The sequence below is a fragment of the Bradysia coprophila genome, chromosome IV, assembly GCF_014529535.1.
Source record: "Bradysia coprophila strain Holo2 chromosome IV, BU_Bcop_v1, whole genome shotgun sequence".
NCBI classification, from domain to species: domain Eukaryota; kingdom Metazoa; phylum Arthropoda; class Insecta; order Diptera; family Sciaridae; genus Bradysia; species Bradysia coprophila.
Window position 1 is genome coordinate 2,890,262 of NC_050738.1, and position 15,659 is coordinate 2,905,920.

The 15,659-nt window shown below is 35.5% G+C and overlaps 1 protein-coding gene across 1 annotated transcript in view; it reads left to right on the forward strand.

Moving 5' to 3' along the window:
* The window catches only part of LOC119066490, a 77,280-nt gene that overhangs the window by 44,498 nt on the left and 17,123 nt on the right, over nucleotides 1-15,659 (forward strand). The window contains exon 2 of the mRNA XM_037168999.1: nucleotides 939-2,617. Coding sequence (XP_037024894.1) covers nucleotides 1,469-2,617 — 1,149 coding nt within the window. The 5' untranslated portion in view covers nucleotides 939-1,468. The remainder of the gene's footprint in view (nucleotides 1-938; nucleotides 2,618-15,659) is intronic.

Below are 15,659 nucleotides of genomic sequence, written 5' to 3' on the forward strand. Positions count from 1 at the left end.
GCATTTACGTACGTAATTCATAGCTGTCTTCAAAAAAGTCGAATCATGTTGTAGAGACACTTTGTTTTGTTCGCAATTAAATTCTATCTCAACGTTTATGGTGGAAATGTGATAGTCCACTGAATTAACTGAGTTAAAATTTCTTTGAAAAGTTTTTTTTTGACGCCTCGTGCAAACGAACAAAAGAATGTCGAGAACTTTTTTTTTGAAATCTTTTTTACTAACTTACTAACAACGCAACGTACCTATTTCACCCGTCATTAAAATCTTAATTCCCCTGGGTTTCAGTGAACATAAATTATTCAAGCCATGGTACGCGACGGATTTCACATTTTTTTTTCTATTTGCTTTTGCGTTTACTCGCGCTTTGTTCGCCTGAAACTTCATTGAAGAAAGTCAAATATTTTATTTTGCCGAATAACATAATTTTTCATTTATTCTGTGGCATAATTCGGACATTTCCTTTTATGAAAACAAAAATTTCCCATTTCAAAAGTATAATTCCACGCAAACTAACCGAGAGAGAGAGAGAAACGGGAAAAAAATCTCGCACAAAACAAAGTCCACGAATCCTATTCGCATCACGTACTTCATCATATAAATTACCTTATATATGCGGCGGCGTTTCGGAATTATTCCGGGAAGTGAGATATGCACAGAGCACACGAGAGCAATTCTACATTCAAAGAATCACCATGAAATGTTCTGTTTAGTGCTCCGTACTTTTCAGGGATTTAGTGATGGACATTTAAATGTGTGTCAGCTCGCCTCCACTTGCACGTGTTTCGTATTTGTATTTAGATGAATAAAATGTTGTTGATCCATAAACAAAACTATATCCCTGCCAGAGGAATATTACCAGCAAAACACATAAATCATTAATTCAAGCCTTCCATCTCGTCTAATTGAAAATAATTAATTTTCATTTTTCATTTCAGCTATTTATAAATCTTCATCTCATGGATGGATAATACTATATAACACAGCAACAACAACAACAACGACAATCCATCACACAGGCACAGAGAAAAATGCGCCAGATTCACCATTTAATTAGTCTTAATGCATCTTTACCTGCAGAGTATATTTAGGTCATCATAAAGGAAGTTGAATCCCCACAGCCATAATTTAACAAACCATAACAACAATAAGGTAAATAAGAAGCGAAGTGGAAAAAAAAGTATCTCGCCAAAGTATACATAATAAAAGCCAAATAGGCTCTCCACAACCAACACTGCCACTACTGATGGTAATGCACAAAAAGTGAAACAATATTCCGAAAACTTCAACGGAAAAAATATTTTTTTTTATTTACAAATAAATGTAATGTTGTTGTCGTCATCGTCATTGCCGTCGACAACACAGTGTGTCTGTAACACAGTGCCGAAAAGTAAGAGAATAAACGAGAAAAATAAAAAAGAAATGGAAAAATAAAAGCTTCCCATTGTATACATGGCATGGGGATACGATGCTGATAATGATGGCTAGAGTGATGAAATACGCTACAACAAATGGACTACAGGGTAATAATAAAGCGAAAACTCCTACAACCTCAGAAAATCATTTTAGACGAACCATATCCGTGCTGTATATTTTGTATTGTGCGAATTTCGTTAATTGGACCAATGGTAGTGTGATAGCTGTTAAAGCAATAAGTAAATTAGCTCCCTTTAATAATGACACCCAATTTATGAATGGACATTTTCGGGAACATTATCATGATTTGTTATATTCATTTGATGGAGACGTATCCAAACAAAGGGTATTGTTTGATGGCGGAAATGGTGCTTCCATTTTGCTGACGCCGACACAGCGAACGCAAACGAAAGTATCAGCCGAAGTGTTTGCACATTCTAAACACGTAAACAGACGTCGTCACAATTTTAATGCGCCATCAAATACTGTGAAAACAATGGAAATTAAAACGGTGACCTTACCCGTACCACTTCAATACAAACTGTGCGGATTGACAAGGAACAAACTTAAAAATCTGATCAAATGGAAGATAAGAAAAAAAATCGTAAAATGTGCGACGACACAAACACACAGAGTCAAAAGAAATGCTAACGACCGTGCTACATCAACCAATAATTCAACATTAATGACAACAAATTACGATACCGCATCCATAATGACCACCCAAAAACCAATCCGATCGCAATATAAGTCGACCACAGCATTTAACTCAAGAAATGCTCCAGATATCATCAGCACCATCTCCACCACCACCACCACCACAACAACTACCGCCGCCACCATAACAACCACCCAATTTACACCCAATGCCATCACTACAATCAATTCAATTACCCAAATCGAGTCATCTAACCGTTCCATTAAACCCCAACAACAATCTTTGCATCGATCTAGGGAGACAAATGTCTTTGAAATGGCCACCAAATTGAAATACAATAAACTGGCTAAAAGTACGGCAATACCTGACGCAAGTCGAAAAGGTAAAATATCATTGTTGGGTTTATTTGAATTGAGCACCCGTGTCGGTCTGCGTACGGAGGGTCAAAGTGAATTGGCCGCAGCACAAATGGCCGTACGGCACATCAACAGCAAGAACATTTTGAATGGTTACACAATCGAACTGTTGACGAATGACACAAAGGTATGTAGTAGCCGGATATGTATGTGCTAATAATCTATGAATAAATTAATGAATGACGATAGGTTGGAGGGGGTTGAAATAAAGCCAAGCGTTTGTTTGTGTGTGGGCTATTGATGAAAATAGTTTGAATGTCGTTTTATAACCAATGTAACGGTTAGTTTGATTTTGAAGATGAATCATCGAATGAATTCGATGTTGATAATGAGAAGAAAATTTCCTTTTACGATAATTTATGCCCTCAACTCTACTCGCCACAAAAACACTCCATTTGGGTTTTTCTACTTCAATTTATAGATTCAGCCAGCACTCCACTTTACATTTTACAATTAGTTTCATTTCCATTTCCATTTACGAATCGAAAGTGAGTTTGTGGTTTCCATATACATTATACAAGCGTACCATGTACCATATGTACAAATGCTGGGTATTCATTACAAGTTCCATGAAGTAAAAAGAGGAAAAACTGCACTAAATAGCGTTAAACGATGAAAGTTGCTACAACAGCGTATACCATTCAGTTTTCACCGCATTTTAATTTATTTGAATTATTTCCCTTTCAACGAAATAAAATTATTTTTAAAAGTAAATTTTTAATCACATTATTGACATGGTGCAACGGAGAGAACTTATTTGCTTGGCAAATACAGAAGTGTACTTCGTTAACAACAAACGTCTTGGAAAGTTTTCCCGAAAAGCGTAAAACTTTCATACATTGAGTATGTGTGTGTGTGTAGTGTAACAAGAATTCCTGTCATATGCAAAATGTTGCAGATTTGTTTTCGTATGGCATGCTGTATGTCATTTGCCATATGCTACTGTTCGATAGAAGTGTTCAAAAGTGATGATTTTGCTTCACTTGCTTCCAGCGTTACACTTTATCAAGTGTACATAAAGTTTGATATTGTGGGTGGAAGGAAACTTTAGTCATCATCGTTTATGGAAGAAACATTTTTACGACGACGACAGAGAATTTGGTTGAGGTTGGCTGTGTATATCTAAAATTGAATAATAATGCGAGAAGAAATCACGTTACACAATGTGAAATTTGTGCTCATTAGAAGTCGAAACTCCTTCGTATTTACACTTTCTTGCCATTAACAAACCATAAAAATTTTATGATTTTATCTGTTCTGGAGATAGAACGATTTTTGAGGTTTTGATTTTTTTGGGGGCATATCTATCGAAAGTGCAGGCTCATTAACATATAGGGTTAGTGAAATTACGACTTTCAGAGGTGAGCGGCCTGTCGAAAGTTTTATTAATTTTCAACTGAATTAGAATTATTTTCAGCTAACAGTGACCGGTAATAATTTTTTTACAATTTCCAAAATTTAGAAATGTAACAGCAAGGGGAAACCACTGACCAAAAAGGTGGCAAATTTCTAATTCCTTTCAATTCCGTTCAATTTCTATATGTACTTCCTGTCAATTTCTTTCAATTCCCATTAATTTCTGTCAATTCCATTTAATTACCTCAATTACCGGACCAATTCATCTAATTGCCGGATTCGCTCTACTTCCTTCCAATTCCGTTCAATTACGTTCAACTCCTTTCAATTCCGTTTCTGATTCTCAGGCAATTCCGAGTAGGGTGTGTTTCTCCTCCTCGTGTAAGAGGCGAGTTAATTTTGATCAGGTGGAAGGTTGAAGATAGGGCAGAAACCGAACTGTATGTCCATGTCCGTTGAGTCCACTCAAAATTGGGAAAATGCTATTCGCACATTGTACAAAGAGTCATTTTATAAAACTTTGACTATTCGCACAATGTGTGAACAGTTTCGTCTTATCTATTCACACATTCTGAATAAACAAACTTTCTCCAATGTCTATATTTGGCATTTCATCAATTTACAAATTCAGTAGGATTGAACAAAGTACATCCCTTATAGCTTTTATGAGAAGCTACATTCGATATGATCAAACCAAACACCTTCCATTCATAAATAGGAATTTTGTAAAAGGATAAGAGGGATTCTTTTGAAAATCCACCTATCAAAATCGGACCCATTTCGGCTGGGATGGATATATACGTGGTTTGAAAGGTCTTTGCCAGTAGACCTCAAAACAGGCCTCACACAGTCTCGAGCTACACCTGGTTGCTGGTGGAAGATCTCCGAAGTTCGAAAAATAGTGTTTTTTATCCGAAACTTTAGGCCGTTATAAATGATCATTCCGGGTGAGAGTGGGCTCGTTGGAAAGCTGAGCTCAAGTACTTTCGGGTCATGCCTAGTTTGATTAGATTCATTGATATATGTTTGCATTGTTTTGGCGAGTTTTACGAGTAGCGGTTGTACTAACATAAAGTTCTGTTATGTCAGCAATCACCAGCACTACAAATGAGGTATCAACGGAAAGCTTAGAAAATGTATGTATACGACTAGCATCTTAGGTTCACATTAAGCGTCATCAGTACCAGCCCACCCCTGTCTAAAGTTCACACAGATTTTGAAAATGTTTCTTGCAAATTTTTGCAAACATATATCAATGAATCTAATCAAACTAGGCATGACCCGAAAGTACTTAAGCTCAACTTTCCAACGAGCCCAATCTCACCCGGAACGATCATTTATAACGGCCAAAAAATTCGGATAAAAAACACTATTTTTCCAACTTCGGAGATCTTCCACCAGCAACCAGGTGTGGCTCGAGACTGTGTGAGGCCTGTTTTAAAGTCTACTGGCAAAGACCTTTCAAACCATGTATATATCAATCCCAGACGAAATGGGTCCGATTTTGATAGGTGGATTTTCAAAAGAATCCCTCTAAATTCAGTTTAGATCAAACCAAACATGTTACTTATCCAATTTTTTATCCAAATATTCTGGCACAATGTGCGAATAGCCAAAGTATTAAAAGACAACACACACCGTCAACGGGCTTTTCCCCTAACTGACTGAATGACATTACCAGCGAACAATTACACGTAACACAAAGAGATGTTATCGGTACTAAATCCAAGACGCAATCTGTTGTTGGTTGTAAGTATTCAATCAGATGTCATTATTGTGGACAACAACTTGATTGAACGAATTATCTGTGTTGCGGTTGAGTTTCGAACCCACAACTGGCCATCCAATAATTCAATGGAAAGTCTCGCTCATTGTGTTACAAAGTGACTATTCATATTCCCATCGAATGTGTTAAAAAGTATATTTTAGGAAATTTCGCTTGTTGTAGCCTGAACGAAGTGAGGGCCGACAAACAAAAGTTCCTAAAATAAACCGTCCACAACAGATGCGTTATACAACTTTTCATGTAAGGGGCCGAAAACCCGAGAAAATTTCTACAAAATTCCTGTTTTCGACCTGTTTTAAAAAATTTGAATATCCTGAGGAGTGTGACGTGTATCAGATCAGATAGCCTAAAATTGTGTATTTTTTTAAAATATGATTTCGATGTTGTATCTCTTGAAGAAAATTTTGTAATCCTAAATTAGATACAGGGAATGTCAGTGAAATTTTGACATGAATTTGCTTCAGCTGAAACAAAATTTTATTTGAAGCAAAAATGCTCCACTAAATTACTAATGTGACTCAACCACTCACTGTTCTCCGTTCAGGTTGTTTATTTCTCTGCTGTTTCCATGCGTTACATCGACGATTGGCTCTGATTACTTCCATTAAATAAATGTCCATAAACAATGACGTGATAAACCCATTTTATGTAAAAAAGACGACATAAAAAGCGTATCAATTTCAGTGTTGGCCAACGGTTCCAATTATAATTGTTTGCGATCGCTTAATTCCAAAGTTATAATTATTCAATTATGCAATGTAGTACAACCCGCTACCACGGTTGAGACGTTTATAATATTGTTCGACCAATGAGGTGTATATAAAATTCACAATAAATTGTTCCACCACAAATTCCCCCTCGATTACTCATTTTCTTGCAAATTATCTCGGAAATAATGCAAAATGTGTAGAACGGATACGGCGTATTATTATTATATACGTAACGCTGGCTCTTCCAGGTTTTATCTTGAAATTTAAAACTTTTATTTTTTTTTTGCTGCCTCCTTCAATAGGTAAAATCTATGTCGTTTCTGTACACACAGAGGTTCGGTGTGATTATTCTCTTGATACACACGGAATTCAACGAGGACGATTTAGGTTCGTTGAAGCACAGTACACAACCGTTTCGTACGTATGGTAATGGGACAAAGTTATGGCGTGTGTACATATATAAGGATTCGAGAAAAATAAAATAAACAAAAAGGAGAAACAACGTTTCCTTCCAACACACCGATAAACACAAAGTATAAATTTTTACGAGTCGGTTTGAATAAATTTTTCATACCCTAAGCGAAATCAATTTCCCATTTAGTACAAAATATGAAGAGGGAAAACATGAACACAAAAAAAAAATAAATTAAGAAGATAAAGATACTTTGTCTGCGAGAATATCTTGCTTAGAGATTTACATTTTGCAACACTAATATTGATTGTTATCACTGGAAATAGAAACTCGTTTCGGTAAAAGTGGAACGGTATAAGTATTGCTCCGTGTATCCATACGAGTTCCGTTTTCCTTTATTCTTTATTTTGGGATACATGGAGATGGAGAGATGGGTGTTGGTTACAAATGCCAGAGGCAATATAAATAACAAATAAAACCCAGAAATATTTGATGTATTCGCTTCACACAATATTGCTTTTTGCTTTTGTATTACCATTGGTAAAGAGAGTACACAAAAACAAACGATGCACGAAAGAAATGTTACCTGTGTGCAATACATTTTCCTGATCCACAATGTGCTGTGTAGTACGTGAAGTGATGATGAATGAATAAAGAAAACGAAAGAACATTTTCCAATGGGTGGAAAAAATTCAATTTCCGTTATTTTTACATTTTTAGTTGTGAACCTTTGTGCAAAAAACAGAGATGAGAGAGAGAGAGAAGAGACACCGATTTAAATAAATATTTTATGTGTTGCGATGCTATAATGTGCCATTATAATGCCATATACCCATTCCGAAATCGTTTGGAATGGTGCAAGTATGTGCCTCTCGGATACAATTATACGTGTTGGCATACAACAATCGAAATCGCTTTTTGTGAAAACGTTTTCTAATAGGATCGAAATTAGAAATTTGAATGATTTATTTGTTGAATGTTTTTTCACACTTCAAATGGGAAGCTATAACGACAATTATTTCAGAAAATACCCTCTTAAGCATATTTTGTAGCCATTGGTAAAATTTAAGAGTCTGTTATATATGTGGAGTCCAGCTACAAAACCCTATAGTCCGCGGATAGGCTCTGTTGCAAGCCACCATGACTGTCCAAACATTTACCTTATCTTTAACCATACCGATGCCTATATGAAGGTTTGCCAGAGGCATATATTCCTACAACTTTTAGAAACATTTCTATCTAGAGCTATCACAAAAACAAAACGGTTGTCACGACCCCTTGACATGCTACAACTTTTCACGTGTTCATTTCGAAAATGGGAAACTTACAGAAATTGTTTCATTTGGAATTGTATGTGACCAGCTGGTGCAAAATAACGTATGCACACCAGTTCAATTTAGCGATTGTATTTCTTAGAGTTCAAAGACGATTCAAACGAGCCATAGCTTGCCCGGATCGCCGAGCCATTGCTTTCGTATTGGTTCAAGTTTTTGCGATATCACTCTTCAGTTCTTAAGATCTTAGTTCCTAATATATAATCTCGGCTCTTTTTGATCTGAAATCTATCGATTGATAATGAAAGTGGTAAAGCACAAATGATTGTTTCTGAAAGTCCATGAACTAAAAAATTTCAAAAAGAATTGGAATTTTACCGAATTTGCGATTTATTAAATATTTCCATGGTCAATTTGACCATCTAAGACTTAATCTTGAAATATCGACTCTGCGGCCAAACTTCAATTTTTAACATGGGCCTTCGATTTAGTAACAACTAGAGGTGTGCGCCGAGCGAAAATTTTCGGCGGCGGCTAGTCGAAAGTAGTGGTTCCGGCGGCGGACAATCATAACAGGTTTTTATCGGCGGCTCGGCTCAGCCGCAGCGCGCCGATCCATTTTATAGGAAATTTAAATTTTCTTTTTTACTGATTACTGAATTAAAGCTGAATTATGTAATTTTGCATTTTCTGTTTTTTTATCGAACCTGAATATCCTTTCATTCGCAAAAATGCATTGAGAGTGATTTTTCTGAAAGTCCGTGTGCCGAAATCGGAAGTATTTTTATCACGATTATATGGATCGATAGATCTTGGTCCCTAGATGCACTTTTCTTACAAAAATTTCTCCAGTTACACGAGCGTACAGTGTCGTGTGGGGTGCCATTAGAAAGGTAATCACATGTACTATTGAGCCGTATAGGGACTTATTGGGTTTAAAATTCATCCACACTGAGAACCTACACTGTTTTACAGAAGTTTCTCGAGGTTTCTAATGACATTCCACACAAGAAAAGTGCAAGCTTCAAAGATTTTTTTCGAAAGTGGTTTTGGTTTTTAGGGTCGAAGTTCTTTCTAGGTACATATAAAAAATTCCACTAGATAACGCGTCTGATTTCGGTAGCCTGTTTTTTAAATGAATCCCTCTCTGCCTTCCGTAGTTAAAAATAGTTTTTAGGAAGACCATAGCACAGTAGCTCTTCAAGTGAGAGCCCTTTCGGAACAAAGCATACTCTAATGTCTTGTGAGTGACAGCTTTTTAAATAATTAAAATCTGTAAATCGATTGTGCAGCATAATTCTAAAATTTAATGAAATTTATCGATCTAGGTGAAATAATAGCAGTGAAAAAGTGCTAATGTTTCGCCGTCGGTAGATAAAATAGCGTATTCACCTCTGTCCAAATGTTTATTTAGTCACTTGGGGTTACAACATTCGCCTTCGGCTCATGCAATAATTCCCCAAGTGTCTAAATAAACATGTGGACAGAGGTTACTATTAAAATTAAAATTTTTCAAGCCGACGAAAAGTATCGGCGGTTGGCTAAAATTATTGTATCAGCAGCGGCGTCTGCATTTACTCGGCGGCGCACACCTCTAGTAACAACCCAAGAAACATTCTTTGGAAAGGCTAGTCATCTGTTGTCATTACAGACGACAAAAATAAACGAAAAGCGCAGCGACTATCAGTGTTATATATAGCAACCAAGTGTCAAAACAAATGAAGTCAAAGATTAAAAACTAAACAGTCTAAACGGAAGACGTAACAGATTTAGTGAACGCATGGTTTATCATTTAAAGTTTGAAGCTGACGCTTTGAGCTATACCGTCTTAACCAACTTTCATTATTTTTCCATCCCACCAATTGCTAACACAGCAACTTTGTTCATTATGAATATTTGGATGCTCGTAAATCAATATGGAGGCTTCGTTAAGGTACATAATTGAATCGGTATATGGTTGAATGTATGCAGTAGGAGATAAGCTTTGCACAAACCAATTACATACAATTCAAAGTTCTTAATCCCGGTCAAGTTGAATACGTTTCGAAGAAATTTGCATAGAATTGTTATTGAGCTCAGCGAAGGAAAAGTTTTTTTTTTGCTCGATTCTAAAAATATAATGGAGGTAGAAATGAACAATTTAAAGAAGTTTCCTTCTTCGTCAGTTCCAAAAATTACGTCAATTTGATGAAGTGTATTTTTAAACATTCTCCCTGTGAAATATTTTATATAAAAAGAAGTTCCATGGAAGGACAAACGTAATTTAACAAGATTTAAAAAGGGTTGACAATGTATGCTGTTAGGTGGGTCGTTTAGGATATTTGTGGCTTGAAATAAGTTTTTTTCGCTTTGCTCACTAGATGCAAAGAATATAAAGATATGTAAGTCGAAGGTGAGCTTGGCCATTGAACATGTTCACAAAACATCAATTCTATGCAATTTAATATACTTTTTGTGCACCTTTCTGAGCTTTGACATACAACAATAACTCAACCAACAGGTAAAAACTATTTTCAACGTCTGACAATAGATCTATTCTACACAGTAAATACAGTGGGTTTACTTAGAACATATTTGAGATTTTTTGGAGTTTTAAAAGTCATCGCTGTTCCCATTCAACAAAGAGTTTCCTCTTGGTTTCCCAATAATTCTAAGAACTCCGGATTATAGAAAAGTTGTCTTTATTGTTTGAGACTCATAAACGAAGTTAAACTGAATACTACGATTAAACATTAATTGAATTATATCATGTGAACTAGATTATCATCTACAATATTTCCAGCATTTCCAACATTTCCAGGTTATGATATTTTGGCACAAAATTTGAAAATCCGTTAGCGAATTCAAATTTCACGCCAAAATCATGCCTGTATGTTAGTAATCGGGCGTGACGCAAGTCCTCTACTACAAAATTTTCCAATTCAAGACTAATGAGCATATTTACAGCAACCTTCCCCTTAACTCCAACAACCCACAAAAAGAAATTTTCCCAAAGAAAAATTTGCGTCACTAGTGGCAGATGTTGAGGAAACTAATGTTAGGAAAATGAATAAAATAGGTTGAAAGCCGAATCATCTGCCACTTAGTGGCGCACATTTTTTTTAATTTTTTTAAAAATTTTCTTTCTTAAAATTTTTGGGTTAGCTTTGTGTTGATAAAACTTTTGCGTACAGGCGCAAAATGCGTCACCCTCATCGATATCAGTTATTTTGTAAGTAGAAGCAAGGGCCTGCTTCACACTTTCACCCTTCAGAGTTTTTGGACTGATTTCATAGACTGGAAAGCACTTAACTGACAGGAAACAATGACTTTCAAAACTTTGATCAATCTAAAATTGTGTTTTCTAAAGGTGAAAACACTAAATAAAAATGAGTTAAAAATCAACAATATCAGGAACAAACATAATCGCAACGGACGCAAATTTCTTTTCGTTAAAAACGTTCGTCATGTCTGACGTAGGTGTGCGTGTGATGGTTTCTGTGAAGATCAGTAGCCATTTCAAAATTACAATGGAACGGATTGATAGAGCTATAGGGCAAGTGTGGTACACATCACGTACTTGAGCAAACAAATGTAACCTAAAATTAAGCTAAATTCTTTTGTTTTGTTTTTCGTGATTCCTGAAAGCTTTTGCGATGTCTGATAGCTTTCGTGATGTGTGCCAGCTTTCGTGTGGTCTGACATTTCAAACAGCATTGAACATGATGTATAAAGCTTTAATCGAGCTAAGTAAAAAACAAATGAAAATTATTTTTCTGCACAATGGAACAAATTATAAAAAAAAACTTATTTCATTGCTACTGTACAATGAAGCTATAAATGTCGTGTATAAAGTATAAAGTCGGATTTCAATTGTGTAATAAAATTCTTATTGTGCGAAAATCTAACGGATAAATAAAATGGTCTCAAAGGAAAAACGAGACTGCTTGTATAAGTGGATTATAACAACAATACTGAACTCCATTTGAAAAATGCTTTTTTTGTCAGTTTCTTAACAAAAATTCACGATTTTTCCCCGGAATCCATAACAAATGCGGGTCCCACTTGACAAAAACCACTTATCTTTGTCTTATTTTAATCACACATTACCCGAGTAATAACAATCCAAAAAGAAGGGTCGTTGATTATAATGTACACGGAAAATGTGTTCGAGGTAGAAAAATGTTTTCGCTTTACCTCAGAGCTAGCATCCCATAACTTTTCTTTGTCTTTTCATTTTCATAACACAAAGCAATTTGTGTGGTTTTTCTTTGTATAAATGAAACAAAATTGCAGAATTTGCGTTTCTTTTCATGTTTCCCTGGTTTTAATATCGTTCGTCAACGTTATATTGCATGACCTAGGTGGTATGTGGCAATTTTTTTTCTCTCTCGTTGAAGTGTTGCACTTAATTTCTACCACATTCATAAGAAAAAATTTCGTTGACAACCACCATACTTAAATGTTAAAAGATTTTTATTTTTAAATTGCTGTACAGTACCGGTTAGCTGCAACGTTGATTTTAATCATTCATTTCGTTGGAAAAAAATTTCTCTTTTAAAAGAATTTCTGAATATAAAGATGGGTTGCGGGATGAGTGTGAATGTGAGACTTTAAAAAATGAAACAAAGAGAATTGCCACAGCCAACGCTTTACTTGACAATTTCATCGTAACCTCATTATTATCATATTACATTATGATATGGCAGAGGAAGGGGCGAGCGAAAAAAAGACGATTGTCGGGGAAAGTGAAAAGAAAAAAAAATAAGAGAAAAAGATGGGAGATCTCAACTTTTATGGTTTTAAATTTATTTTGATGCATATTTATGGCTACAGCTTTGACCGAAACGAAAAAAAAAGATGTTTTAAGCCCTTCATATACTTTAAATGGGTTTTACGCGGAGAGTGAAGAGTGTTTAAAAACAATGAAAATGGAAATGGAATATTTTGTTGCACGAATATCAGATGTAAAAGATATAGAAAGTGGCTAATGGAATTTAGAGCATCGTCAAAATCCACTGAATGTAGCGTAATAAAAAAATCATTTCATCTTAAATATACAAAACTTTTACACTTAATTCAGCAAGAATAAAGAAGAAGAAAAAAAAGAAGAAGAAAATTCAAAAGAATTTATTCTGTCGTTTGCTGTTAGCCTCTTGTGCATAAAATACGAGTTAAATTTGAATATATCAGAGCGACGAGAGAGGGAGGAGTACAAGTCCTCAGATGGATAAAGCGTGTAATGCTCTGCTACGACATTTAATTTTATTTATTTTTGATGGCGCATTATCTTTTAATTTGAATTACATTTTAGAAAATTGTCACTTAAAGTTTGCGTAATTGCAGTCTTGTGTTGTGTTATGGGGTTTTGTCAGTGAACATAAAATATTGCACAAAAACGTGATAACATGTAACTGCAATAATGATCGTTGAAATAAATGTTGTCAGATTCGATATTATATACAGGGAATGTCAGTCGAATTTGGACATGAATTTGTTTCAGCTGTTCCACCTGTTTAAACGCTTTTTTCTGTATATATGTAGACCAGGGGTGAATTTGCACAGATAGCTGAGAGTTTGTTTGCTAGCGAGAGTATTGACTGAAGCAAATAAATGTCAGCATTTCACTGACGTCCACTGTAACTGCAACCAAAACATTTACCAGCCATTGAGCGTTTCGAGACGTAGAAATTGTATAAAAAGTGGTAGGATTGGAGGAATTTGACTGTGGTGTTTGCAGTTGTGGATGATTGATTCCAAATGATATCTTCTGTGGAGCGATACTAAGTTCCACTGACTTAAAGACGTCCACGAAAAATGAGATATTTATTGAGAACAAAATTCATTGACACTCGCCAACATGGCTAAATCTGAATTAAATAGAATTCAACTCTATCATGTGCTAGTCGAGAGCAAAGTTTTTTCTTCTTCTTAAGACCCAATAACAATATTCCCAAGGAATTAGTGGTTGTCCTATTTTGAGTAGCCTTTTTTCTGGTTTTGTTTAGGGGTCATTCAAATAGTGCGCACGCACTTAAGGGGGGAGGGGGGGTTGTTAAAAGCGTGCAGAAAAGTGCGCAGGGGAGGGGGAGTTAGCTAAAAGCGTGCGCACTCACCTGGGCCCAAAACTTTTAAACTGGGAATGTACCAAAAACCTACTAGAACTATCACTTTGCTCAAGAAACTCTCTAGTCGGTCATTGTATATTCTCAAAAAGAAAATCAGAATAGCCAAACGCATGTGGAATTACTTCTTCAGCGAATGACAGATTTCCTGTATTGGGCGATTTCTTGAGCCAAGCGCTGTAAAATAGTTATTTAACATAAATTAGATACGGTGTTATGTTCATAGTAAGACTGACATATGCGATATTTTAATTCAAGATAGACAAAGGTAAGTGCTATTATACTTTGGCTATTGGCTTTGGTCTCACGTTACAAAAGAAAATTGTATTTTCAAGGTCGAACACTTCGTCGAAGGATTGATTCCAAACACCTTCTCTACACAATTTGTATAAGAATGAAGTCATCTGGATGGAACCAAAGATCTTCTCCACACAATTTTGTAGACGGACAAAGTCATCTGTATTTAATTAAACACCTGCTCTACACAATTTTGTAGTAAAATCTTTATACAAATTGTGCAGAAAAGGTGTTTGTGTCAACGCAAGTGACTTCGTCCGTGTACAAAATTGTGTAGAGAATGGTTATCCAAGTGACCTCATCCTGACACAAATTTGGTTGGGAATTGCGTTGGAATCAATGCTTCGACGAAGTGATATATATAAACGTATAGTTCGACCTTGGAAATACATTTTTCTTTTGTAACGTGCGAATAGCCAATAAAAGACTATCCGCACGTCTTATTAAAGAGTGACTATTCGCACTTTAATAGCATTTTCGATAGACAAAATTGGGCTTATTCCCATATTTTCGTGTGGTGTTACACTAAAATTGATGACACTATCACGCAAACACTAATTAAAGTTTATTCTATTGACTTTCTGGTTCCGTTACCACAAAAACGAACAATTTTTGGAATACAAATGTTTTTCGGAAACGTGCGCACTTTTGAGGGGAGGGGTTTTGAAAAACGTGCGAAAGCGTGCAGAGGGGGAGGGGGGTATCAAAAAGGGTCTTACGCCAGAAAATACTCTAAAATGTTAGTAACCATACAGTGTATGAAAAATTATCAAAACCTTAATTGTTTGTAAGCATTTTTTTGTCACGACGATAACTTGAGTAATTCTTAACCGATTTTGATGATTTTTTTTTAATCGACGAGGAATGAAATTCCTGAGGTTAAGTTCGAAGATGAGCCATGTCGGGATAAGGTTCTGGAAACTATTCCAGAAAAACATGATTTTATTGATAATTGTAATTAATAATACAGTGCTGATAATTGCTATTGTGATAATGATAATTTAATGTGTTGTGGTGATATTATATAAAATGTTATTAAAAACGTAGAAGAATGGGATTTCTGAGGTTAAGTTCGAGGATGGGCAATGTATAAGGTTCTGGAAACTATTCCAGAAAAACAGGATTTTACTCTGTTGATACTTGATAATGCATGATAATACACCGCTGATAATTGATATTGTGATAATGATAATTTAATGATAATTTAATGTGTTGTGGCGATATTGTATG